We start from the raw sequence: 25036 nt of genomic DNA, 5'->3' as shown, positions 1-25036 counted from the left end.
GGCTCTCTATTCTGTTCCATTGATCTATGTGCCTGTTTTTGTGCCAGTACCATGCTGTCTTGATGATGACAGCTTTGTAATAGAGCTTGAAGTCCAGAATTGTGATGCCACCAACTTCGGCTTTCTTTTTCAATATTCCTTTGGCTATTCGAGGTCTTTTCTCATTCCATATAAATTTTAGGATTATTTGTTCCATTTCTTTGAAAAACATGGGTGGGATTTTGATAGGGATTGCATTAAATGTGTAGATTGCTTTAGGTAGCATAGACATTGTCACAATATTTGTTCTTCTTATCCAGGAGCATGGAACATTTTTCCATTTCTTTGTGTCTTCCTCAATTTCTTTCATGAGTACTTTATAGTTTTCTGAGTATAGATTCTTAGCCTCTTTGGTTAGGTTTATTCCTAGGTATCTTACAGTTTTGGGTGCAATTGTAAATGGGATTGACTCCTTAATTTCTGTTTCTTCTCTCTTGTTGTGTAGAGAAATGCAACTGATTTCTGTGCATTGATTTTATATCCTGACACTTTACTAAATTTCTGTACAAGTTCTAGCAGTTTTGGAGTGGAGTCTTTTGGGTTTTCCACATGTAGTATCATATCATCTGCGAAGAGTGATAGTTTGACTTCTTCTTTGCCAATCTGGATGCCTTTAATTTCTTTTTGTTGTCTGATTGCTGAGGCTAGGACTTCTAGTACTATGTTGAATAGCAGTGGTGATAATGGACATCCCTGCCATGTTCCTGACCTTAGTGGAAAAGCTTTCAGTTTTTCTCCATTGAGAATGATATTTGCGGTGGGTTTTTCATAGATGGCTTTGATAATACTGAGGTATGTGCCCTCTATCCCTACACTTTGAAGAGTTTTGATCAGGAAGGGATGCTGTACTTTGTCAAATGCTTTTTTAGCATCTATTGAGAGTATCATATGGTTCTTGTTCTTTCTTTTATTAATGTGTTGTATCACATTGATTGATTTGCGGATGTTGAACCTACGTTGCAGCCCTGGAATAAATCCCACTTGGTCGTGGTGAATAATCCTTTTAATGTACTGTTGAATCCTATTGGCTAGTATTTTGGTGAGAATTTTTGCATCTGTGTTCATCAAGGATATTGGTTTGTAATTCTCTTTTTTGATGGGATCCTTGTCTGGTTTTGGGATCAAGGTGATGCTGGCCTCATAAAATGAGTTTGGAAGTTTCCCTTCCATTTCTATTTTTTTGGAACAGTTTTAGGAGAATAGGAATTAGTTCTTCTTTAAATGTTTGGTAGAATTCCCCTGGGAAGCCGTCTGGCCCTGGGCTTTTGTTTGTTTGCAGATTTTTGATGACTGTTTCAATCTCCTTACTGGTTATGGACCTGTTCAGGTTTTCAATGTCTTCCAGGTTCAGTTGTGATAGTTTATATGTCTCTAGGAATGCATCCATTTCTTCCAGATTGTCAAATTTGTTGGTGTAGAGTTGTTCATAGTATGTTCTTATAATTGTCTGTATTTCTTTGGTGTTAGTTGTGATCTCTCCTCTTTCGTTCATGATTTTATCTATTTGGGTCCTTTCTCTTTTCTTTTTGATAAGTCTGGCCAGGGGTTTATCAATCTTATTAATTCTTTCAAAGAACCAGCTCCTAGTTTCATTGATTTATTCTATTGGTTTTTTTGTTTGTTTGTTTGTTTCTATTTCATTGATTTCTGCTCTGATCTTTATGAATTCTCTTCTCCTACTGGGTTTAGGACTTCTTTGTTGTTCTTTCTCCAGCTCCTTTAGGTGTAGGGTTAGGTTGTGTATTTGAGACCTTTCTTGTTTCTTGAGAAAGGCTTGTACCGCTATATATTTTCCTCTCAGGACTGCCTTTGCTGTGTCCCACAGATTTTGAACCGTTGTGTTTTCATTATCATTTGTTTCCATGAATTTTTTCAATTCTTCTTTAATTTTCTGGTTGACCCATTCATTCTTTAGAAGGATGCTGTTTAGTCTCCATGTATTTGGGTTCTTTCCAAATTTCCTCTTGTGATTGAGTTCTAGCTTCAGAGCATTGTGATCTGAAAAATATGCACGGAAAGATTACAGTCTTTTGATACTGGTTGAGACCTGATTTATGACCCAGGATGTCATCTATTCTGGAGAAGGTTCCATGTGCACTGGAGAAGAATGTGTATTCTGTTGCTTTGGGATGAAATGTTCTGAATATATCTGTGATATGCATCTGGTCCAGTGTGTCATTTAAGGCCTTTATTTCCTTGTTGATCTTTTGCTTGGTTGATCTGTCCATTTCAGTGAGGGGAGTGTTAATGTCTCCTACTATTATTGATTATTGTTGATGTGTTTCTTTGATTTTGTTATTAATTGGTTGATATAGTTGGCTGCGCCCTCGTCAGGGGCATAGATATTTAAAATTGTTAGATCTTCTTGTTGGACAGACCCTTTGAGTATGATATAGTGTTCTTCTCATCTCTTATTATAGTCTTTGGCTTAAAATCTAAATTATCTGATATAAGGATTGCCACCCCAGCTTTCTTCTGATGTCCATTAGCATGGTAAATTGTTTTCAACCCCCTCACTTTAAATATGGAGGTGTCTTCAGGTCTAAAATGAGTTTCTTGTAGGCAACATATTGATGGGTTTTGTTTTTTTATCCATTCTGATATCCTGTGTCTTTTGATTAACCCATTAACATTCAGGGTAACTATTGAGAGATACGAATTTAGTACCATTGTATTGCCTGTAAGGTAACTGTTACTGTATATTGTCTCTGTTCCTTTCTGATCTACTACTTTTAGGGTCTCTCTTTGCTTAGAGGACCCCTTTCAATATTTCCTATAGAGCTGGTTTGGTGTTTGCAAATTCTTTCAGTTTTTGTTTGTCCTGGAAGCTTTTTATCTCTCCTTCTATTTTCAATGATAGCCTAGCTGGATAGAGTATTCTTGGCTGCATGTTTTTCTCATTTAGTGCTCTGAATATATCATGCCAGCTCTTCCTGGCCTGCCAGGTCTCTGTTGATAAGTCTGCTGCCAATCTAATATTTTTACCATTGTATGTCACAGACTTCTTTTCCCTGGCTGCTTTCAGGATTTTTCTCTTTGTCACTAAGACTTGTAAAAATTTTACTATTAGGTGACAGGGTGTGGACCTATTGTTGTTGATTTTGAAGGGGGTTCTCTGCACCTCCTAGATTTTGATGCTTGTTCCCTTTGCCATATTAGAGAAATTCTCTCCAATAATTCTCTCCAATATACTTTCTGCTCCCCTCTCTCTTTGTTCTTCTTCTGGAATCCCAATTATTCTAATTTTGTTTCATCTTATGGTGTCATTTATCTCTCGAATTCTCCCCTCGTGGTCCAGTAGCTGTTTGTCCTTCTTTTGCTCAGCCTCTTTATTCTCTGTCATTTGGTCTTCTATATCACTAATTCTTTCTTCTGCCTCATTTATCTTAGCAGTGAGAACCTACATTTTTGATTGCACCTCATTAATAGCTTTTTTTATTTCAACTTGGTTAGATTTTAGTTCGTTTATTTCTCCAGAAAGGGCTTTTATCTCTACAGAGAGGGTTTCTCTAATATCTTCCATGCCTTTTTCAAGCCCGGCTAGAACGTTGAGAATCATCAATCTGAACTCTAGATCTGACATATTACCAATGTCCATATTGATTAGGTCCCTAGCCTTCAGTGCTGCCTCTTGTTCTTTTTTTTGTGGTGAGTTTTTCCACCTTGTCATTTTGTCCAGATAAGAGTATATGAAGGAGCAAATAAAATACTAAAAGGGTGGCAAAGACCACAGGTAAATGCACTTTATCCAAATCAGAAGAGACCCCAAATCGTGGGGGAAGAAAGGGGTTAAAAAGAAGTTCAGAAAAAAAAAAATTAAAAAAAGAAAACAAAAAATAAAAAAAGAGAAATATATATGTATATTAAACTAGTTTTAAAAAACGTTAAAAAAGAAAAGGGTAAAAGTTAAAAAAAATTTAGCAGAAGAAAAAAAATAAAATTAAAAAAAAAGTTAAATTAACAGGAAGACTAAAGAATCATGGGGAGAAAGCCATGAGTTTCATGCTTTGCTTTCTCCTCCTCTGGAATTCTGTTGCTCTTCTTAGTAGGTGAACTTGGTCTTGGCTGGATTTCTTGTTGATCTCCTGGGGGAGGGGCCTATTGTAGTGATTCTCAAGTGTCTTTGCCCGAGGCGGAATTGCACCGCCCTTACCAGGGGCCAAGCTAAGTAATCCGCTGGGGTTCGCCTTTGGGAGCTTTTGTTCCCTGAACACTTTCCATTGAGTTCCGGAGGACTGGAATGAAAATGGGGACCTGCCAATCTCTGGCCTGGAGGAGCCGAGAGGTCAGGGCCCCACTCCTCAGTGCACCCTCAGAGACAAGCGCTCAATCGCTCCCGTGTCCCTGGCCTCCGGCTGCGCTCCGAGCCTGCGATGGGTTCAAGGTAACCCCAAGCTGAGAGCTCACTCCTCCGCTCTGTCTCTGTAGCCGGCTTCTCTGCTCTAATACCTGTGAACTCTGCGACACACAGACACCCCAATCCTTCTGTGACCCTGCGGGACCTGGGGCCATGCTGACCCTGCGTGGGCTTCATCCCGGTTTAGCCTCTGGAGCAATGTCCCTCAGTGGAGCAGATTTTTAAAAGTCCTGATTTAGTGCTCCAATGCTCCGCCACTTGCCGGGAGCCGGCCCCTCCCCCCGCAGTCTATCTTCCCGTCGTTTTGGATTCACTTCTCCGCCGGTCCTACCTTTCAGAAAGTGGTCGATTTTCTGTTTCTAGAATTGCTGTTCTTCTTCTCTTCGATCTCCCGTTGGATTTGTAGGTGTTTGCACTTGTTCGATAAGCTATCTAGCTGATCTCCTGCTACCCGATGTAGTCTCAGCCTGCTACTTCTCCGCCATCTTGACTCCCTTCTCTATACCTCTCTTTAATACCTGTCCTACCTACCAACAAAAGTTTATCCTATAGAAAATTAAATTTGACAGTTGGCAAAATGAACACAGAGACATGTATTCTTTCTTTTTTTTTTTTAAGATTTTATTTATTTATTTGACAGAGAGATAACAAGTAGGCAGAGAGGCAGGCAGAGAGAGAGGAAGGAAAGCAGACTCCCCGCTGAGCAGAGAGCCCAATGTGGGGCTTGATCCCAGGACCCTGAGATCATGATCTGAGCCGAAGGCAGAGGCTTAACCCACTGAGCTACCCAGGCACCCCGAGACATGTAGCCTTAATGCCACTTATTCCATTTTTTCGCAATAAACTCAAAGTATACGTATTCAGCAAGGAACACAAGATGCCATCAACCATCGGTCATCAGTGAGCGTGGCTTCAAAAGTCTCCCCCATTTCCTCATCGGATACATTCTTGGGTTATCATGATGGCTACCCATCTACTTAAAATGAGGTCCTATCATGTCATGGAAAGCCCTACCATAAGCAGTCACCCATGTGACTACCAATGCAACCACCTAACATTTGCCATCACTGGACAGGACCAGCCAGGTATGTCCTGGACAACAATGTCTCAGGAAAATCTGGCTTAGCCAAGGCTTATGACAATGAATAGTAAGTAATTTCATGTTACTAATCTATTTCTTGAGAAAAAAGTTTAAATTTGGACAAATATTTATGCCCAAAGATGCAAAAAAAAAAAAAAAATGGAAGAAACATTAACAAAATGATTTAGCAAATGATGATATAGCCAAAATAGAATGTCATAAGCCAATTAAAATAATTATTTACAAAGAATTTTAAATGACATAGGAAAACTTATAAAGTAAATTAACAGGAAAATAAACAACTTTTTTATTTAATGAGATTCTAACTTTGTAAAACAATGTTAGAAATAGACTGTAAAGAAATATGCTAAAATGTTAACAGTGGTGGCTTCTAAGTAATAGGATCCTAGGAATATTTAGTTTTTGTTTGTTTGCTTCATTGGTTGGTTGGTTGGGACTTTTTCTTTTCTTTTTTTTTCTTTTCTTTTGGTATTTTATGTTTTTCTTAATTTTCCAAATTTTTCCATAATGAGTGTATTAATTTACCATTTTTAAATATTAAAAAATAAACTAGAACTATTTCTCTCCCAGTCCTGGTCTGTAGCCAGAAACTGAGGCTGATATGATATAAAGAGAAAAGTTCTGGTTTGATGCACTTGATTGTGTTAATGTGTTTGACACACTTACTATGTTTTAAGTCCTTTTGCATCCCATGAGTCAAATATGGTTAAAAATGATTCTTGTATTTTTATTCAGTAGCAATGAGCAGTTGGCTAAAACAAAGAAGCAAGGAGGGAGGCAGGAAGTGAGGTTCCCACTCTTCTAAACAATAAGCAATCCTGAGCTGATTTCAGGTTTACTGTTACCATTTTTCAAGTTTTTATTTTAATTCCGGTTAGTTAACATACAGTGTTAATTAGTTTGAGGTGTTCAGTACAGTGATTCAGCACTTCCATACATTCCCCTGTGCTCATCACAGCAACTGTCCTCCTTCATCCCCATCACCTATTTCACCCATGCCCTCACCTCCCTCTCCTCTGGTAACCATAAGATTGTTCTCTATAATTAAGAGTTTCTTTCTTGCTTTCTCTCTCTCTCTTTCTCTCTGTCCCCTTGGCATGTTGATTTTGTTTCTTAAATTCCACATATGAGTAAAATAATATAGTATTTCTTTTCCTCTTCTTTCACTTAGCATTATGCTCTCTAATTCTCTAACTCTCTATACTCTAACTCCATCCATGTCATTGCCAATGGCAAGATTTCATTCTTTTTTATGGCTGACTAATATTCCATTTCATATAAAGATGTGACATATATATTTTTATTAATTACATTTTATAATTATGTTAATTATAATATAATATACTATGTTATATATTTATATATAAATTTTATATATTATATAATTTACATATATCCATATACATATATACAATAATATATAATATACAGATATAAATTATATAAATTTTTATATAAAATATATTACATATAATAATTATAATAATATATATCTGTTCATGTCTTCTGCCCATTTTGAAATATTTTTTAAATATTTTATTTATTTGACAGAGTAGAGAGATCGCAAATAGGCAGAGAGGCAGGCAGAGAGAGAGGGGTAGCAGGCTCCCCGCTGAGCAGAGAGCCTGATGTGGGGCTCGATCCCAGGATCCTAAGACCACAACCTGAGCCGAAGGCAGAGGCTTAATCCACAGAGTCACCCAGGTGCCACTTCTGCCCATTTTTAATCGGATTGTCTTTTCAGTGTTTTATAAGTTCTCAATGTATTTTGGATCCTAACATTTTATTGAATATGTCATTCGCAAATATCTTCTCCTATTCTGTAGATTGCCTTTTAGTTTTGTTGATTGTTTCCTTTGCTCTGCAGAGCCTTTTATTTTTATGTGGTCCCAAGAATTTGCTTTTGCTTTTGTTTCCCTTGCTTGAGGAGACATACCTAGAAAAAATTGCTATGACTGATATCAAAGAAGTTACCGCCTGCTCTCTTCTAGGACTTTTGTGGTTTCAGGTCTTATCTTTAGGTCTTTAATCCTATTCCAAATAATAAGATACCTAGGAATAAACCTAACCAAAGAGGTGAAAGACCTGTACTCTGAAAACTGTAAAACACTGATGAAATTGAAGATAACACAAAGAAATGAAGAAAAGACGTTCCATGGTTATGTATTGGAAGAAAAAATATTGTTAAAGTGTCCATACTACCCGAAGCAATCTACACATTTAAGTCAATCCCTCTCAAAATACACACAGCATTTTTCCAGAGCTAGACCAGTCTTAAAATTTGTATGGGCCCACAAAAGACTCCCAATATCCAAAGCAATCTTGAAAAAGAAAAGCAGTACTATCATTGCCTTTTAAAGTTGATTTCTTTTCATTAACAAGCTTTTTTTCTTAATTATCTCTAGAACCAACTGCAAGATTTGTAGGTTTGAACCAAACTTACTTTTGAATCATATCTCTTTTCTCAGGGGTTTCTGTAACTCTCTGCTTTTTTCATTTGTAACTTTTTGAATTACAATTATTTTTTCTCATTTATATTTCTTATTTTCTTGTATTTCTTGTTTGGTTCATTGGTTGATTGGTTGGGACTTTTTCCTTTTTTTTTTGCTTTTATATATATTTTTTATTTTTTATGTTCCCTTAATTATAGTGACAGTATTAGTTTGTATTTTTAATGTATTTCTTTAAGAGTTTTTAGGTATTTTTTATTCAGTACAATGATCTGTTCTTTGTAAAATGCTCAACTTCTCAAAAAGAAGTTTTTAAAAATATTTTTTGTATTTATTTGAGCAAGAGAGAACACGAGGGGGGGTAGGTGTGGAGAGGAAGAAGCCAACTCCCCACTGAGCAGGGAGCCCAATGTGAGGCTCCATCCCAGGACCCTGGGATCATGACCTGAGCCAAAGGCAGACACTTAACCAACTGAGCCACTAAGACACCCTTCAAAAAGTAATTTTTGAGAGAGCTATCCTTATTTACCCAAAAGAGATCACATTAAATATTGACGTTATATTATTCTTATTACAGGGACATTGTATCATTCTGAGCAACTTCACTTCATCCTCATTTAACCAGAAAATTTGGTTAGCCAGAGCTTTTCATTACTCAGCTGTTCCTACATTTAATTTTAAACTTTAAAAATAAAGTAACTCAGGGCGCCTGGGTGGCTCAGTGGGTTAAAGCCTCTGCCTTCGGCTCAGGTCATGATCCCAGGGTCCTGGGATCGAGCCCCGCATCGGGCTCTCTGCTCTGCGGGGAGCCTGCTTCCTCCTCTCTCTCTGCCTGCCTCTCTGCCTAGTTGTGATTTCTCTCTGTCAAATAAATAAAATATTAAAAAAAATAAAGTAACTCAATCTTTCAAATAGTATACCAATAAGATATTCCTCTGGTCTTTTATCTGGGTACACAACCCCTAAGTAACAGAATGTTACTTTTGAGATAACACCATCACTGTCATTTCATTCATTCTATAAAGATTTACTAGTGCCAGGCAGTGTTTGAAGCACCTGGGACACAGCAATGGACAAGGCACATTTGTTCCTGTTCCTCATCCACACCATCATCATCTGCCTCCTGGGTTACAATAATATCCATCTGACTTCCTGCTTCAGTTCTGCTTCCTGTCTACCTCCCATCCAACCAAAATTGCCACCAGAATGAAAGTGTGGATCCAGTCATATTGTTACATTTTGCTAACACTCAATTGGCAGCTCCCCTTTAACCATAAAGTCCAAGTGACTTATTATAGCACAAAATGTCCATTAATCTTCCCTCTTCTCCAGCCTTATCTTTCTTCTTACCCCAAATCCCTTTCCCATTCCTTCAATTTCTACCTACTTCTTTAAAAAAGGGAGGGTGAGGAGTCTTGCAACTTCAGCCCCTGTGTCCTTAGTGATACTAATCTCTCTGATTAAAATGTATCACTCCCCCTGAAGATGAGAAGCCACTCATCTTCAACATTTAACTTAAATTTCATTTTTCTAAGCTTCTTAGCATCCCAGGAGGCTATTGATCTTGCTTACATCCCACCAGACTTCTAACATAGAATTTATATCATACTTACTTGTTTACACATTTTTTAAACAATACACTTTTTAAATGTAGGGTCTAATCTTTTTTTTAATTGAAATTCACTTAGCCAACATATAGAAGAACATCATTAGTTTCAGTTGTAGAGTTTAGTGATTCATCAGTTGCATGTAACACCCGGTGCTCATCATATCACGTGCCCTCCTTGATGCCCATCACCCAGTTACCCCATACCCCCACCCACCTCCCCTACAGCCACCCTTGGTTTGTTTCCTATGATTAAGAGTCTCTCATGATTTGTCTCCCTCACTGATTTCTTCCCATTCCATTTTTCCTCTCTTCCCCTATGATCCTGTTCTGTTTTTTAAATTCTGCATATGAGTGAAACCATATAATTGTCTGCCTCTGATTGACTTATTTCACTCAGCATAATACCATCCAGTTCCATCCATGTCGATGTAAGTGGTAAGATTTCATTCTTTTTTATGGCTGAGTAATATTCCATTGTGTGTATATACCACATCTTCTTTATCCATTCACCTGTTGATGGACATCTCAGCTCTTCCCACAGTTTGGCTATTGTGGAAATTTCTTCTATAAACATTTGGTGCAGGTGCCCCTTCAGATCACTACATTTGAATCTTTGGGATAAATACCTAGTAGTACAATTGCTGGGTTGTAGGGTAGCTCTATTTTTAACTTCTTGGGGAACTTCCATACTGTTTGCTTCCCCCTCTCTGCACATCCTCGCCAACAATTTGTTGTTCCTGACTGGTTAATTTTAGCCATTCCGACTGGTGTGAAGTGGTATCTCATTGTGGTTTTGGGTCTATTCTTTATTCACATCTGCCCAACAAAGTGCCTTTGAAGGGATGAAGGAAGGAAGGACAATAACTATAAATCCTGAGTTTCTACTCAACACGTAGCCACACAGTGTTAATTTTAGTCAATTTACTTCTCTAAATGTGAGTTTCTTCCTTCTTCAGATCAGGAGATATGTTAACTGATTCCAAGATTCTTTCCAACTATCAGATTATATGACCTGGTTTTATAAACTCATTTTACCATCACTATCAATCTAATTAAATAGACTGTGATAACCATAGCAGCCACCAGAAGGCAGCTGAAGCTTAACCTTTGAACAATGTCCTACTGTGACTTGACTAATTCAAGCAAAACTGAAAAATATGTTGAATTAACAACCATTATATTTAAATACTGTACAGTATATTTAAATATCATAAGTATATTTAGTGTGACGAGATGTTCATGCTGTTGGGGGCAGATAGGAATTGAGATGCAGGAGGACCCAGCAGACAGAAGTCCTCCAGTTCCACCAATTCATGTCGTAGTCTAGGGGATGTGTCATTTCAGTAGACTGATGAGTAGAATCGCTGATGAGTAGAAATTTATTTCTCATACCAACTTTGAGAGTAGTGGTAATAGCATTGGTGGCGGGGGGTGATAGGAGTGATGATTACAGTAATAAACCGAATTCACACCATCAGATATGCCCATCCAAATCCAAAATACTAATCTGTTTCTGCCGTGATGAGAAGAGAAATCCAGAGCTCACATGTTCACTGTTAAAAATTTCCCCCTTAACCCTCTTACACTGTTGGTGGGAATGCAAGTTGGTACAGCTACTTCAGAAAACAATGTGGAGATTCCTCAAAAAATTAAAAATAGAGCTACCCTATGACCCCTCAATTGCACTACTGGGCATTTACCCCAAAGATACAGATGTAATGAAAAGAAGGGCTACATGCACCCCAATGTTCATAGCAGCAGTGTCCACAATAGCCAAACTGTGGGAAGAGCTAAGATGCTCTTCAACAGGCAAATGGATAAAGAAGATATGGTCCATATATGCCATGGAATATTAAGCCTCCATCAGAAAGGATGAATACCCAACTTTTGTATCAACATGGATGGGACTAGAGGAGATTATGCTGAGTGAAATAAGTCAAGCAGAGAAAGTCAATTATCATATGGTTCCACTTACATGTGGAACATAAGGAATAGCATGAAGGGCATTAGGAGAAGGAAGGGAAAAGTGAAGGTGGGGATCAGAGGGGAAGACAAACCATGAGAGACTGTGGACTCCAAGAAACAAACTGAGGGTTTTTGAGGGGAGGTGGGTGGGGAGATGGGTGACCCTGGTTTTGGGTATTAAGGAGGGCACATATTAAATGGAGCACTGGTTGCTATATATAAACAATGAATCTTGGAACACTACATCAAAAACTAACGATGTACTGGTATGGTGACCGACATAACATAATAATAATTTTAAAAATTCCCCTTAGCAGAAAACAAGATAAGAAGCAGAGGCCAAGGGCTATGTTACTTAGCAAAGCATAAATCCTTCCAAGTCACCCCTTACAGAAAGCATGGAGACATTTTTAGTGAAGAAAATTCATGCACGTGGTGTTAAAATCCAATAGTAAAAATGTTCATAATGGAATGTGAGTGTGCCTGGTCCCTCCTTTGTCAGATCTGGTCTCTGAGTCAATTCTGCCTTTAGTTTGTTGCATATTTCTAAATAATATGCATATATTCATAATTCATATGCATAATAGTATGCATATATTCATAATTGCATATTTCTAAATAATATGCATATATTCATGATTCATAAGCTTTATCTGTTTATTTCTTGTATTGATAAAAGATTTAGTTCATCTTCACCGGCCCTACTTCTTTTCTAACCTTTTCTCAATATAGTTATATTTGTCAGTACATTTATTGGGTGCCTTTGTAATTTTCGTTAATATGCATAAGCTTCTAGTATTGTTCTACCAAACTATACAAAAAACTTCATGGAGCTCCTGGGTGGCTCAGTCAGTTAAGCATCTGCCTTCAGCTATGATCCCAGGGCCCTGGGACCAAGCCCCATGTTGTGCTCCCTGCTCAGTGGGGAATCTGCTTGTTCCGCTCCCTCTGCCCTTCTCCCTCCACTTGTTCTCTCTCAGATAAATAAATAAAATCTTAAAAAAATAAATTAAAAGCTTCTTGCTTCCCAAATTGGTAAGATGAAGATATTACTGTCTCTATCCTTCCTACTATGTCCTTCCTACCTCCCAGAGTCTCCTGTATTTTTCTTTAATTTGTCATAGCTGATAATAATTTGGTAGCCATATAAACCCTCTGTCATTTACCTATAAGTTGATTCTATAAGTTGAAAATTAGTAACATTTTTATCATTATTATTTATATAAAGCAAAATAAGACTCTATTGCTTAGAATCCATTCCATTTTTCCTTCTCGGACTCACTAACTTCTATTCTAACCAGAATCCATTGTGGCATATATGAACCATGACTTTCTTGTACAGTTTTACTGTTGTTGTCCTTCTCAGTTTAGGCCTGTTCCTCTGCATTTTCAGTTTCTGCTTCAACGCTTCATTGAGTTGGATCCCCATTTTCCTGAATTCCACTTGCCTTTCTGTCAGTCTCTTAAATTCTTTCATCTTTACAACTCCACCTACGTACGTGTACTCTAATAAATTAAATCACTTACATCCTTCATTGACTTCTGTCAATGACCTGGGAGCCCTTGGGAAGAACCAGCAGGCAACACTGACTTTTAATATTCCACAATGACTGTCTTTTCCTCTGATTGTGCTTGGTATTAAAAAATAGTTGACTCTGGGGCCTCAGGTGGCTCAGTCGACTAAGTGTCCAACTCTTGATTTCGGCTCAGGTCATGATTCAGGATTGTGAGATCAAGCCCTGTGTCAGTCTCCACGCTCAGCAAGTGGAGTCTGCTTGTCTTTCTCCCTCCCACTGCTTGCAGAGTCTCTCTTTTCCTCATTCTCTCTCTCTCTCACTCAAATAAATAAAATCTTTTAAAAACATAGTCGACTCTTTCTTCCTCTGTGAAATCTTCTTAGGTATATTGGTTTCAAGGACATCAGGTGGGTTTCCACCAAAATTATTTACATACTGGAAACTATTTCATGTTCTTATAACCTTTGGTGATTCCCATAAGAGACGTAGTGTGCAGACTCTAAGGACTGAAGACATTAAACCACTTCCCCTGGCATAATCCAGGTAGTTTTCCTCAGAGACCACAGATACAGGACCTATTTTTACCAATGAAGAGATTCATAAAAGATGAGGTTTTTTTCTAAGTTCTCTCCTTTTCCCTTCTTCAAATTAGATTATACACCTAGAATCTTTGAAATGTTTTTATTTTCTTTTCAAAGATCCTTACTAATGCATTTTTCACTGTCTTTTCTGCCACAGGCCCTCACATCCTGATGATTGCAGTCTTCACCCTCACAGGAGCTGTGGTTCTGCTCCTGTTCATTGCTCTTCTGGTGCTGAGGTACTCACCACCCTCATTGTCTTGCTGTGTCCAGAGAGTGGGTTGGGGTGGGAGAGGGCGGGGAGAGGGAGAAGTCTGATGTCATCAAGGATAATGTACATTCACAAGAAGGTGTCTAGACAGATCTAAGATCATGAAGGCATTCTGCATCAAAGACTACACCAAGGGCAGAATAGTATTGAATGGATCAGTATGAGACACCTGAACTCGTATCTGTCACAACTGGTTGTGGGGTTTTAGTGTATTATTACATATTACTTAACTTCAGTGACCTCATCTGAACTGTTGTGAGAACTTGAAATAAGCTGTGGATAGTGACTACCATACAATAGGCATCCTATAGATGGAAACAGCTCTTCTGCTGTCTTATTGGTATTTTGTGGGATATTTCAGTCTCTATATTATATAGTGTTCAGGCTGGAAAAGTCCAGAAATCATCTACTTCAAACCTCCCATTGTAGCATGGGGAAAGAGACCCAGAAAACCAAATGGCTTGTGTGGTGTCACATCACCAGATAGCTGTAGGACTGAAACTAGCACTCAAGCCTTCTGACCCTCAGTTTCATGGTTGTTCTGCTCAATTTGGACAGAGGAGGTGCCCAGCACAGTGTTAGAGGCATAGTGTATACTCAGAAATATTTGTTGAACATATAAATGAGTGAATGCCACACTACAATAATCTGTGTATGTTAAATACATAAAACTTTCCATCCTGTTATATTGTCAGGATCACCTCTATTTCCTAACTGAACCGGACAACAATTTTTCTCTTCACACACTTTGATCTTTGTAGCACTGTACTTTCTCACAAGAGAGTCCAGTCTGTTATATGTCAGGTAACGGTTTCTCCAGGAAAGGAAGTCAATTGTTCTGTTCAGTCTGAAGGCAGCACTTGACTGCTGTAACTGCTTACCCCAAATTTGAGCTGTATTTACACATATTCTATGTATCATGGCCATTCATTTGAAGATAACCAGAAACCAAAATTTGAGGAGAATAAAGCCCGTCAAGAGCAAGGTCAGAGATGCAGCTGTTTTCTTTCAGAAACCAAGTCCAAATGAGAGTCAGGTTGAGATAGGGGGGAAATCAACGATGAGAGACAGTAACAGATGGAAACAGGCAGAGACACGGCTTCCCAATGGTGTGTCCACAAGGAGATCTGGTAGATACATGTATTCTAATAGTTTTCCATTACAACTGCTTATATAAGGAAAGTAGTGAGTGATTTATGGCAACCTCTGTTTCAATATGAATGACACATGACTCTTGGAATGTAGAGTCTCTTGGAATGAAGAGATGAGAGCCTTTAAGGCTAAAAGCCTTCTTGGCTCCAGGATCATAATCATTGGTCAATGATATGCTGTTTTGTGTGTGATTAATAGAGGAGTACTCAGAGTTAGATGGAAGCATAGGAAGAAAATAGTCATTTCTGCTTAGAGTCCAGTAAGAAGGGCATCATGAATGACCTAAGAAGGTGTGTAGGTAGAAGTTTGTCAAATAATGATAAGCAAACAAGCAAAGATAAACTCAAAGACAAACAGGCCAATTCAGATTCCAGAAGCAGACACAGCAAGCATAAGAATTTGGAATATGCTAGGGGTGACATTACAAGTCAAGTGGGAAGTGATGTTGGCATAGTAAGCTTGCAACATGGAAAAAATGAAATTAAAATTCTACCTGAAACCATACACAAATATAGAATTCATTTCATATGGATTATAAATGGAATAAAGACTTAAAGGTAAAATTCAAACTTCAAAACTAAGAGGGCATTAATAGAAAAAGACTTTTTGATCTCAAGTGGGAAAATATTTCTCAGTTAAGATAAAAAAGAAAAGTCATAAAACAAACAAAATAAATGTGGCCACAATAAAAACTAAATGTTCTATACAACAAAGTTAAAATGAGCAATAAACTAGAAGAAAATACTTGCAACTCAAAAGGACCAAGGATCTGTTTTGTAGAATATATAGGGAACTCATGAAATTATGACATATGGGCAAAATTTTGAATGAATTTATATAACTATATATTCTATAAAATAGCTAGAAAGTATTTGAAAAGATATTGAATCTCTCTATAATAAAAAAAAATGAAACACAAAACAATAAACACCATCTCACATACATCATAATGGCAAAAAAAAAAAAAGTTTGATAATACCAAATGTTAAGAATCTGGAAGAAATGGGAATTCTCATGTTGGAAGGATGGGAAGTGGTATAACCACTTTGGGAAACAATTTGACAATATCTGCAAAGTTGTAAGTGTTTCCTATAACCCAAGAATTCTGCTTTATCTGTACTATCTGGGGAAACACTTAAAATAGTGACATTTTGAATGCTGAAATACATGTTAAATTTTCTCTGTGCTTTTCTATTTTCTTTATATGCTTGTTTCTTAAAGGCATAAATGCATAAAAAGAACAGGCTTGTTTAGGAATTTAGTTTATTCTCTGGTGGCTTAAAAATTAACATATTTGCTTTTCAAGCTTACCAGTCTTGAATTGTCTGTTTTTTCCTTACTCTTTCCATATCATCTGTTCAGATTCTTTTTTTTTTTTAAGATTTTATTTATTTATTTTACAGAGCAAGATCACAAATAGACAGAGAGGCAGGCAGAGAGAGAGAGAGAAGGAAGCAGGCTCCCGCTGAGCAAAGAGCCCGATCTCAGGACCCTGAGATCATGACCTGAGCCGAAGGCAGCGGCTTCACCCACTGAGCCACCCAGGTGCCCTCTGTTCAGATTCTTTAGAATAGTGAAGGGCTGCCTTAGTGAAGGACTGAGACAATGAAATCAGGGTTCTAAATTTCTCTTAGTGTCCAGAAGCTAAATGACATGAATGTTAATAAATACCTATTGACTGGTTCTGTTCCTTTCACAGAAAATATAAAAAAGAATATGAACTTCGTCAGAAAAAATGGTCCCACATTCCTCCTGAAAATATCTTTCCTCTGGAGACCAATGAGACCAACCAGATTAGCCTGAAGGTAAGGCAAACCTCACCTGCTGAGGAATTCTAGGGCTGGTGCAACTTGCCAGGTATTTGACAAGACTGGTAGCACAGTAAGAAATGGGCCAAGCAGGGATCGTTTGCTTGAGAATCTAAGACTTAGACATTTTCTGATTCTCAGCTTCCCGTCTGTCAGCTGGTTGATCCAATGAATCCTTCAGGGGGCCAAGATTTGGTGTGTTCCTTCCTCTTTGCCTCTGACCCAGAAGGGAAATGCATGTGGTGTGCATTTGTCATGGAAGCAATGTAGAAACGGACAGAGCTTTTGCTCCCCTAAGCCTTGGCTATGACTCCGCCCACGCTAAGGATGTATGGCTTATCTTGCTGGCTGCGGAAGAAAAAGGCCTCTGCTGACATTTGCCTGCATCTCCCTCAGCCAGGACATACAACAGCAGCCAGGAGTAATCACTCGCCTTCAGGGCAGCCAGTGCTGGAGCCCAGTGGTCCCATCTGCGGGGCTCACCACAAGGAACTCACAAGTTAAACTTTATCATGACTTTGCTGATGAGGAAACCAAAGGATGTGGGGTTAGAAAGCAGTGCAGGGTCACACACAGCTTATGAATAGGATTACTGCAAATAAGAAGAGTGGACACTTACTGAGCCCTTCTTAGACCCGTTTTGTCTTCCCCCGAGCCCTGTGAGGTAACAGGGTTAGAACCTGGGGAACGTGGTCATAGTTTGAACCTAGTCTGTCTAACTGTGAAGTCTAAGATCCTAAAACCTACCATTCACCATATTCTTACAAAGTTTTTATACCAAAACACACTAAGAGAAGAAGGAGACCCAGAACCTCCACATGAAGGGCATAGCCCAGGGCCAAGTCAACAGGAGAGTGTGACTTGAGTTGCCTCCCTGCCTAAAATCAGCAAGGTAAAATTGCAGCCTGGTTTGGGTATGCGCTTAGCTCCTGACACTCCATCCGTCCCCTACAGGTCATGCTCTAAGAACTAGGAGCCCCTCATGCTGTACCAGGATGAGGTCTCCCTTGTCGCCAGTAATGCTCTGTTCTGAATGACCCTCTGTGGCACTGGGAACCTCCCACATAAAACTCCTATTTGCAAAGACCACTCTACCTCAGGCAAGCATCAGGGTAAAATCCATCCTGCAGTAATTCATAGAAAGGTGCAAATGACCGTAACATTATTGGACTCCCCGAGGGAGAATTTCTAGACCCAAGTGATGAACTGGCAGTACCCCCCGGAGCAGGAAGACCTCTAGGAGTGAGTGCTCCTCCACCTCTGGTGTGAGACCAGGATGGGCTCCCACGTGGCCCACCTCCGCACACATCCAGCCGTGCCTCCCCTCCTCACAAACCTATCCTGCTGCCTCAAAGCCCACATTTCATATTTGTTCTTTTCAATGAAGCCTAAAATACTGTCTCTCTTTTCTTCAAATGTAGATATTCCTAGACATAGAACCCATCCGTCCTTCATCAGACATTATAGAACTTTTATGCATTAATTCATCAGATTAGCCACTCAGCTGCCTAAGGACTGAGTCTTTGGGACAATAAGCTTAAGAGAGGGACCTGAGAGGTGATTTGGGCATGGGGAGTCACGGTCACTCTGAGTTTCAGGCAAGCTGGGAAGCAGGTGGACAAGGACTAGCTGTCAGGAGAAGTTTTCCAGTGCTGTGAGTCAGGTGGAACAGGGAGAAAGACCAAGGAGGTCAGCCAGAGGGGAAATGCTGCACCACCAGACAGGAAGTGGTTCAAGTCCCCGGTGCATGCTGAAGGCAGAGATAAGGAAACAAGACCAGAGGAAGGAATGAGAAAGACTACATATCTGTACGAGTTCAGAAGGGACAGAAAACCAAAGCAGCCAGACACGGAGAGAAGTCAGGAAGGTCAAAGGGAAGAGTGACAGATGAAAACAATGATGAAGATAACTCGTTTGAGGATAACATACTTAAATTTGCAAAAAAAATTCACAGACTTTGTTGTGTTTGATGCCCAATACCCGTGTCAGTTAGAATTTCCCAGAGAAAGTATTGAGGTTCAAATAGTTTAAATGACCTAATTGAGGGCCCAGAAAAAAGACTATGAGACAAGGCAGCAAGCTCGGATTTTAACATGCCCGTATGTGACACTTAGTGTCATTTAACCCGCATGTGGCCCATTAGTAAAATGAGAAGAGGAAGAGAAGACATCTGACATTTATGAATCGGCACTGTGCCAGGCATTGTGCTTGGAATTTGATATAGTTTATCTTGCTCCCATTTCAAAAGGTCCTGCGGGGTGAGTTTGAACCAATATCATAGTACATCACAGGTTTCTATGAGAACCAAATTAAAAGATGCAATAGTTCTCGGGGCGCCTGGGTGGCTCAGTGGGTTAAAGCCTCTGCCTTCAGCTCAGGTCATGATCCCAGGGAGCCTGCTTCCTCCTCTCTCTCTCTCTGCCTGCCTCTCTGACTAGTTGCAATCTCTGTCTATCAAATAAATAAATAAAATCTTAAAAAAAAAAAAAAAGATGCAATAGTTCTCAATCTTTTTTTCTGCCTTGACACCAGAAGTCTGGCAGACCAAGAGCCATATCTAGCCTGCAGTGGTATGTGTGTGTGTCTGTATCTTGTTTCATTCACTATTTAACGTCTTTTTTTTTTTTTTTAAACAAGTAGCTGTTTTTTTTTTTCTTTTTTAGAGATTTTATTCATTTATTTGACAGATAGAGATCACCAGTAGGGAGAGAGGCAGGCATAGAGAGAGGAGGAAGCAGGCTCCCTGCCAAGCAGAGAGCCCAATGCGGGGCTCGATCCCAGGACCCTGAGATCATGACCTGAGCGAAAGGCAGAGGCTTTAACCCACTGAGCCACCCAGGCGCCCCCACTATTTAACGTCTTTTAAAATCAATTGCCAAATATAAACATTTGGGAAATGGCATAGGAAAATCCATATTACCAGTTTCTTTTGACAAATCAGGTGATCTGGCAACTCTAGGCTAAAGCCAGAGCTGATGGCTGCCCCCTGAGGCACCCCACCCAGTGTCCTCACTTGCATTACTAATTGGGCCCTGAGGTGTGCGTTTGAAACTCAAGGGCTCAACAGGCTCCCCTGGGAGCACCTGTCTTGTAGCCACAGACTGTGATTCCCAGCAGAATGGGCCAGGAGAGAAGGAAGCAAAGGAGATCGCTGGCTGACAGGCCTTAAGAAGGGAGGAAGCAGGAGGAAGATCCAGAGGTAAACATGAGAGGTAGCTATCTGGAAGGAAGCCCCTGGTGGGGAGGGAAGGTGAGTCGTGACAGGGAAACACAAGGCAATTGTCACAGTGTTGCTGGGAGCCTGCCCAGCACACTGTGAACCAACAACCCACCAAGCAGAGCCTCTTTCTCTGCCTCCGCAGTAGATGGGACAAGATAGGAAGTTTCTGTAATAATCAGTCTTTTCTTGTGCCAGATCGATGATGACAAGAGACGAGATACAATTCAGAGACTCCGGCAGTGCAAATACGACAAAAAGGTAACTAGTCTCTTCTGCTTCTCTGAACTCTCAGTCAGGCTGTGTTCCAGGCTTCTGCTCATTGTTGCCATGGCCCCTGACGTTGACCGTGCAATGGCGCGGGCTGACCCACGGGGTTGTTCCTGGAGCTTTTCACGGGGATGGGCAGGGCTGTGCTTCACAGTTACAAAACTCACAGTCCTGGACAAACTGAAGGACAAATAGAATTTTTAAGAGGGGTAAAGAGTAGGAAGGAAAAAGAGAACTGCCCAAACCACCCGAGGATGACACTGTGGCTCACCACAGTGGGGATATAATCCTATAAGGGGGTTTTGTGTCTTCCTTCCTCCCTGGGCCCTCCCTCTTCATTTAACCGTTCTTAAAGAAACATGCAGACCTGAGCCTATGCCAGAGGCTAGGCACCCAGGATGTGAATATCAATAAAATCGTGTCACTGCTCTCAAGAGCTTGCAGTATGCGGGGAAGATAGACACATAACAAATTATTATAATATGCACATAAGTGGTCATGCTACAACATTATCTCCTTAATTCAAATGATCTTTGCAGCGAGTCATTCTAAAGGATTTCAAGCACAACGATGGCAATTTCACTGAGAAACAGAAGATAGAATTGAACAAGGTATATGTCCCTTACTTGAAATTCTTTTTTTTTTTTTTTAAAGATTTTTATTTATTTATCTGACAGAGAGAGAGATCACAAGTAGGCAGAGAGGCAGGCAGAGAGGGGGAAGCAGGCTCCCCACCGAGGAGAGAGCCCGATGTGGGGCTCGATCCCAGGACCCTGAGATTATGACCTGAGCTGAAGGCAGAGGCTTTAACCCACTGAGCCACCCAGGCCCCCCTCCCTTACTTGAAATTCTTAAATGAGAAATAGCTTCACTCCATCTTTCCCCAGCACTCAAGTCCCCAGTGGATATAGATGTTATGGGGGATGGGGGGGGGAACCCCTCAGACCAAGAAATGGGAGAGACTCTACTTCTCCTTGTTGAAAATTCTGCCAACAGGAGTGTTGTTTACTGGTGTAAAACATATTAGAAATCTACTAGCATGTCCTTGAAAATGGCCCTGATATTATTAGAGCATTGTCAAAGGTTCATCTTCCAGTCTCCTTGCTGATAAAAGAAAAACTGTTGAGAAGACGTAGTGTCCATGAGGAATGTGCTGACATTCCAATATACCAGGAACAATATGTCTTCCCAAAGACCTGAAGCACGGCGGGCATGACTTATTAGCATATTAATTCTTACCGTGGCCCTGCTCTCTGGCTGACTTGCTTTATAATTAAACACATTATCTTAGTTGCTTCAGATTGACTATTACAACCTCACCAAGTTCTACGGCACAGTGAAGCTTGATACCATGATCTACGGGGTGATCGAATACTGCGAGAGAGGTTCCCTCCGGGTAAGAACCGTGATCATTTCCAGTTTCCTAACCGGCCAGCCTTGGTAGAAATGTTAAATTGTTTACCCAGTGAAAGAATATCAGAGAATTATTAGGAAAAAGTGGTAGGTCCATATGCTTCCCAACTAGATCACTTAGACTTTCTCAACCAGTCTTATTACATCTTTACCAAAAAACAAAACACAAAAACCAAGCCAAAAATAAGAGTGTAGATTGAAAAGCCAGAGAATAGATGTGGGAAAGTGAGTGAGTACCTCTAAATCCATTTTATTTTACTTGCAAACTTGCTTTTATATTAAGAGAAAATGAATAGTCATTATGATAGCATCAGATAAGCACTGGAGACTTGTCCATAAGTCCTGGTTCTGCTACAGTCTAAATTCCCACCTTTCTCTCCTTTGGGAGGGATTAAGGATGGCCCAGCAGTAGCCAGATGTGGTCAGGCGTTCTGGCTGAGCAAGTCCAAAGCAGAAAGAACAAGTAAGACAGGGCTAAACCAAGTTCTTGGGAAGAACAAAGCTTCAAGCTAGGAACATCAAATCGCTGGATAGTTCAGGAGAGCAGGCATACACGGGAACCATTTACATACGAGAAACAAAGTCAGGTTTCAAGCAGAAACAGGACTGGAATGGGGAAATGGGCAGGAGCAGGAAGGAATCCAGGATAATTGGATCAAAGAGCATGGAAATATTTGCACCTCACCTTGAGCACGTTCTAGGCGTATGTTACAAGAGCTTTCAGCCTTCTAAATACCTTTGAGTAGTGTGACCATATAGTTTATCAGAATACTTTGAGAAGGAAAGGGGTACTACAGTAATTATGTTGGAACAGCAGATAAAAACTGTAACTGGATCCAAGCAAGCAAGGATGTGTGGTCACTGCCTTTGGGCTACATTCAGACACAGTTTCTTAATTGTCTTAAAAATAACCTCATTGTCTACCCTACAACAAAGCCAAAATACTAAGAATCAGGGCAGCAGCAACTCCAAAGAGGTCCAAATAGTCACAATACAATGTAATTTTTAAATAATAAAATTTTAAAATTAATCACTTAGAATTTTTTTTCCATTTTATTTATTTTTTCAGCGTAACAGTATTCATTCTTTTTGCACAACACCCAGTGCTCCATGCAAAACGTGCCCTCCCCATTACCCACCACCTGTTCCCCCAACCTCCCACCCCTGACCCTTCAAAACCCTCAGGTTGCCCCAACCTCCCACCCCTGACCCTTCAAAACCCTCAGGTTGTTTTTCAGAGTCCATAATCTCTTATGGTTCGCCTCCCCTCCCCAGTGTCCATAGCCCCCTCCCCCTCTCCCAATCCCACCTCCCCCCAACAACCCTCAGTTTGTTTTGTGAGATTAAGAGTCATTTATGGTTTGTCTCCCTCCCAATCCCATCTTGTTTCATTTATTCTTCTCCTATCCCCCTACCCCCCCATGTTGCTTCTCCATGTCCTCATATCAGGGAGATCATATGATAGTTGTCTTTCTCCGATTGACTTATTTCACTAAGCATGATATACTCTAGTTCCATCCACGTCGTCGCAAATGGCAAGATTTCATTTCTTTTGATGGCTGCATAGTATTCCATTGTGTATATATACCACATCTTCTTTATCCATTCATCTGTTGATGGACATCTAGGTTCTTTCCATAGTTAATCACTTAGAATTTTTTAAAATAAGCTTCAATTCAATTCAAAAAAAGAAGAGTAGCTTTCAAAATGTGTGGCATAAACTCAAAACTACCCTCAAGGAAAAAAATAATAGCCCTAAATGCTATTTTCTCTTTAAAAAAATAATCTATTCAATGCAAAATTTAGAAGAATAACTATGGCCCAAGGAAAGGAAACTTAACAAAGTTTAATTATTATTAAAAAGAATTTTAAAGTACTTTCATGAGGTTTTTTAAATATAAAACATAAAAGCTTCGACATTGGCCCCAACAACTTCTTAATAGACATGTCTCCTGAAGCAAGGGAATCAAAAGCAAAAATAAACTATTGGGACTTCATCAAAATAAAAAGCTTCTGTACAGTAAAGGAAACAAGCAGCAAAACTAAAGGCAACCTATGGAACGGGAGAAGATATTTACAAATGACATCTCTGATAAAGGGCTAGTATCCAAAATCTATAAAGAGCTTGTAAAAGTCAACACCCAAAAACCAAATAATCTAGTTTAAAAATGGACTGTTTGTCTACGGCCATACCACCCTGAATGCGCCCGATCTCGTCTAAAAATGGACTGTTTTTAAAATAAGACTTTGTAGAGAACCAACTGATGGTTACCAGATGGGAGGTGGGTAGGGATGGGTTAAATGGGTGATGGGGATTAAGGAAGGCACTTGTTTTGATGAGCACTGGGTGTTATGTGTTGTTAGGGTACGAATCGACCACACTTCAGTTAGACAGAGAATACTCTCGATGATGCAAGTCACACAGCGAGGTTTATTTCCAGCTAGCTGGGGTCCAAGTATCTGCCCGGCGCAGCAGGTTTCAACAAAAACCCCGAGCACTCAAATCCAAGGGTTTACATAGCATTTTCAAGGCACTTTTTCATAGCTACATACATATCTTGTGCCCCACTTTGACAGTTTAAGTTTGTTTAACTTTTTGCCACCCCGGCATCGCCCTGGCTGTTAAGTGAGATTTAGGTTTCGAAGAAATTTAATTTTATGAACATTTCCCTCTGCCTCAGCCTCCTTCAGTTTTATGGTGGGGAGGGCGACCTTAGGCCTCAAGAAACTTGAGCTATTTGTCTCTGGAAATTGGACTATTGAGAAGATGGCTTCTTTGTTGTAAATCACTAGGACATTTGTAAACTAAGGGAGACTCCTGTCTTGCAGGATTATGATCTCTGCAAGTTAACTATTTGTTTTTCTTTAACATCTGGTCCCTGTGGTGCCACCACCTAACTGCCCTGGTGGTATATGATTTTTTCAGGTTTTAACTAGTTCCTCTTATCTCAAGTCACCTACACAGTGTCAGCCGGTTAGGGATGCTCAGTAAAATGGCTTCCCGGCCTTCAGGACGGCCATTCTTATGCTAACCCACTCTTACAGTGCAAGGTGCCAGCTTTTGCTTTGCCAAGATGGCTGTACTTATGTCAGGGCTAGACTCAGGTGGGTACAGCCTTGTTTTTCTTGGCCTCCACACCTGGAGCTGGTTTCTGGGACTTGTTTCTAAGTCCCCTGGGGGAAGGGGAGCAGGGACAGTTTAAGGGTTAAACAACAAAGTTATTGTTTAACCTCAATGGAAGCCTCTGGCTAAAATAGAAATATAAAATAGGTCCTTACAGTGTA

At 39.8% G+C, this 25036-nt stretch overlaps 1 protein-coding gene across 1 annotated transcript in view; it reads left to right on the top strand.

Annotated features, from left to right (window-relative positions):
- Positions 1-25036, top strand: part of GUCY2C (guanylate cyclase 2C) — a 77341-nt gene that overhangs the window by 26028 nt on the left and 26277 nt on the right. Inside the window, exons 11-15 of the mRNA XM_046013944.1 lie at positions 13778-13859; positions 16743-16848; positions 20267-20329; positions 20878-20949; positions 21630-21734. Coding sequence (XP_045869900.1) covers positions 13778-13859; positions 16743-16848; positions 20267-20329; positions 20878-20949; positions 21630-21734 — 428 coding nt within the window. The remainder of the gene's footprint in view (positions 1-13777; positions 13860-16742; positions 16849-20266; positions 20330-20877; positions 20950-21629; positions 21735-25036) is intronic.

This window comes from Meles meles, chromosome 7 (assembly GCF_922984935.1).
Source record: "Meles meles chromosome 7, mMelMel3.1 paternal haplotype, whole genome shotgun sequence".
Classification (NCBI taxonomy): Eukaryota; Metazoa; Chordata; class Mammalia; order Carnivora; family Mustelidae; genus Meles; species Meles meles.
The sequence above is the reverse complement of the archived record's forward strand: the minus strand, read 5'-3'. Positions and strand labels throughout refer to the sequence as shown.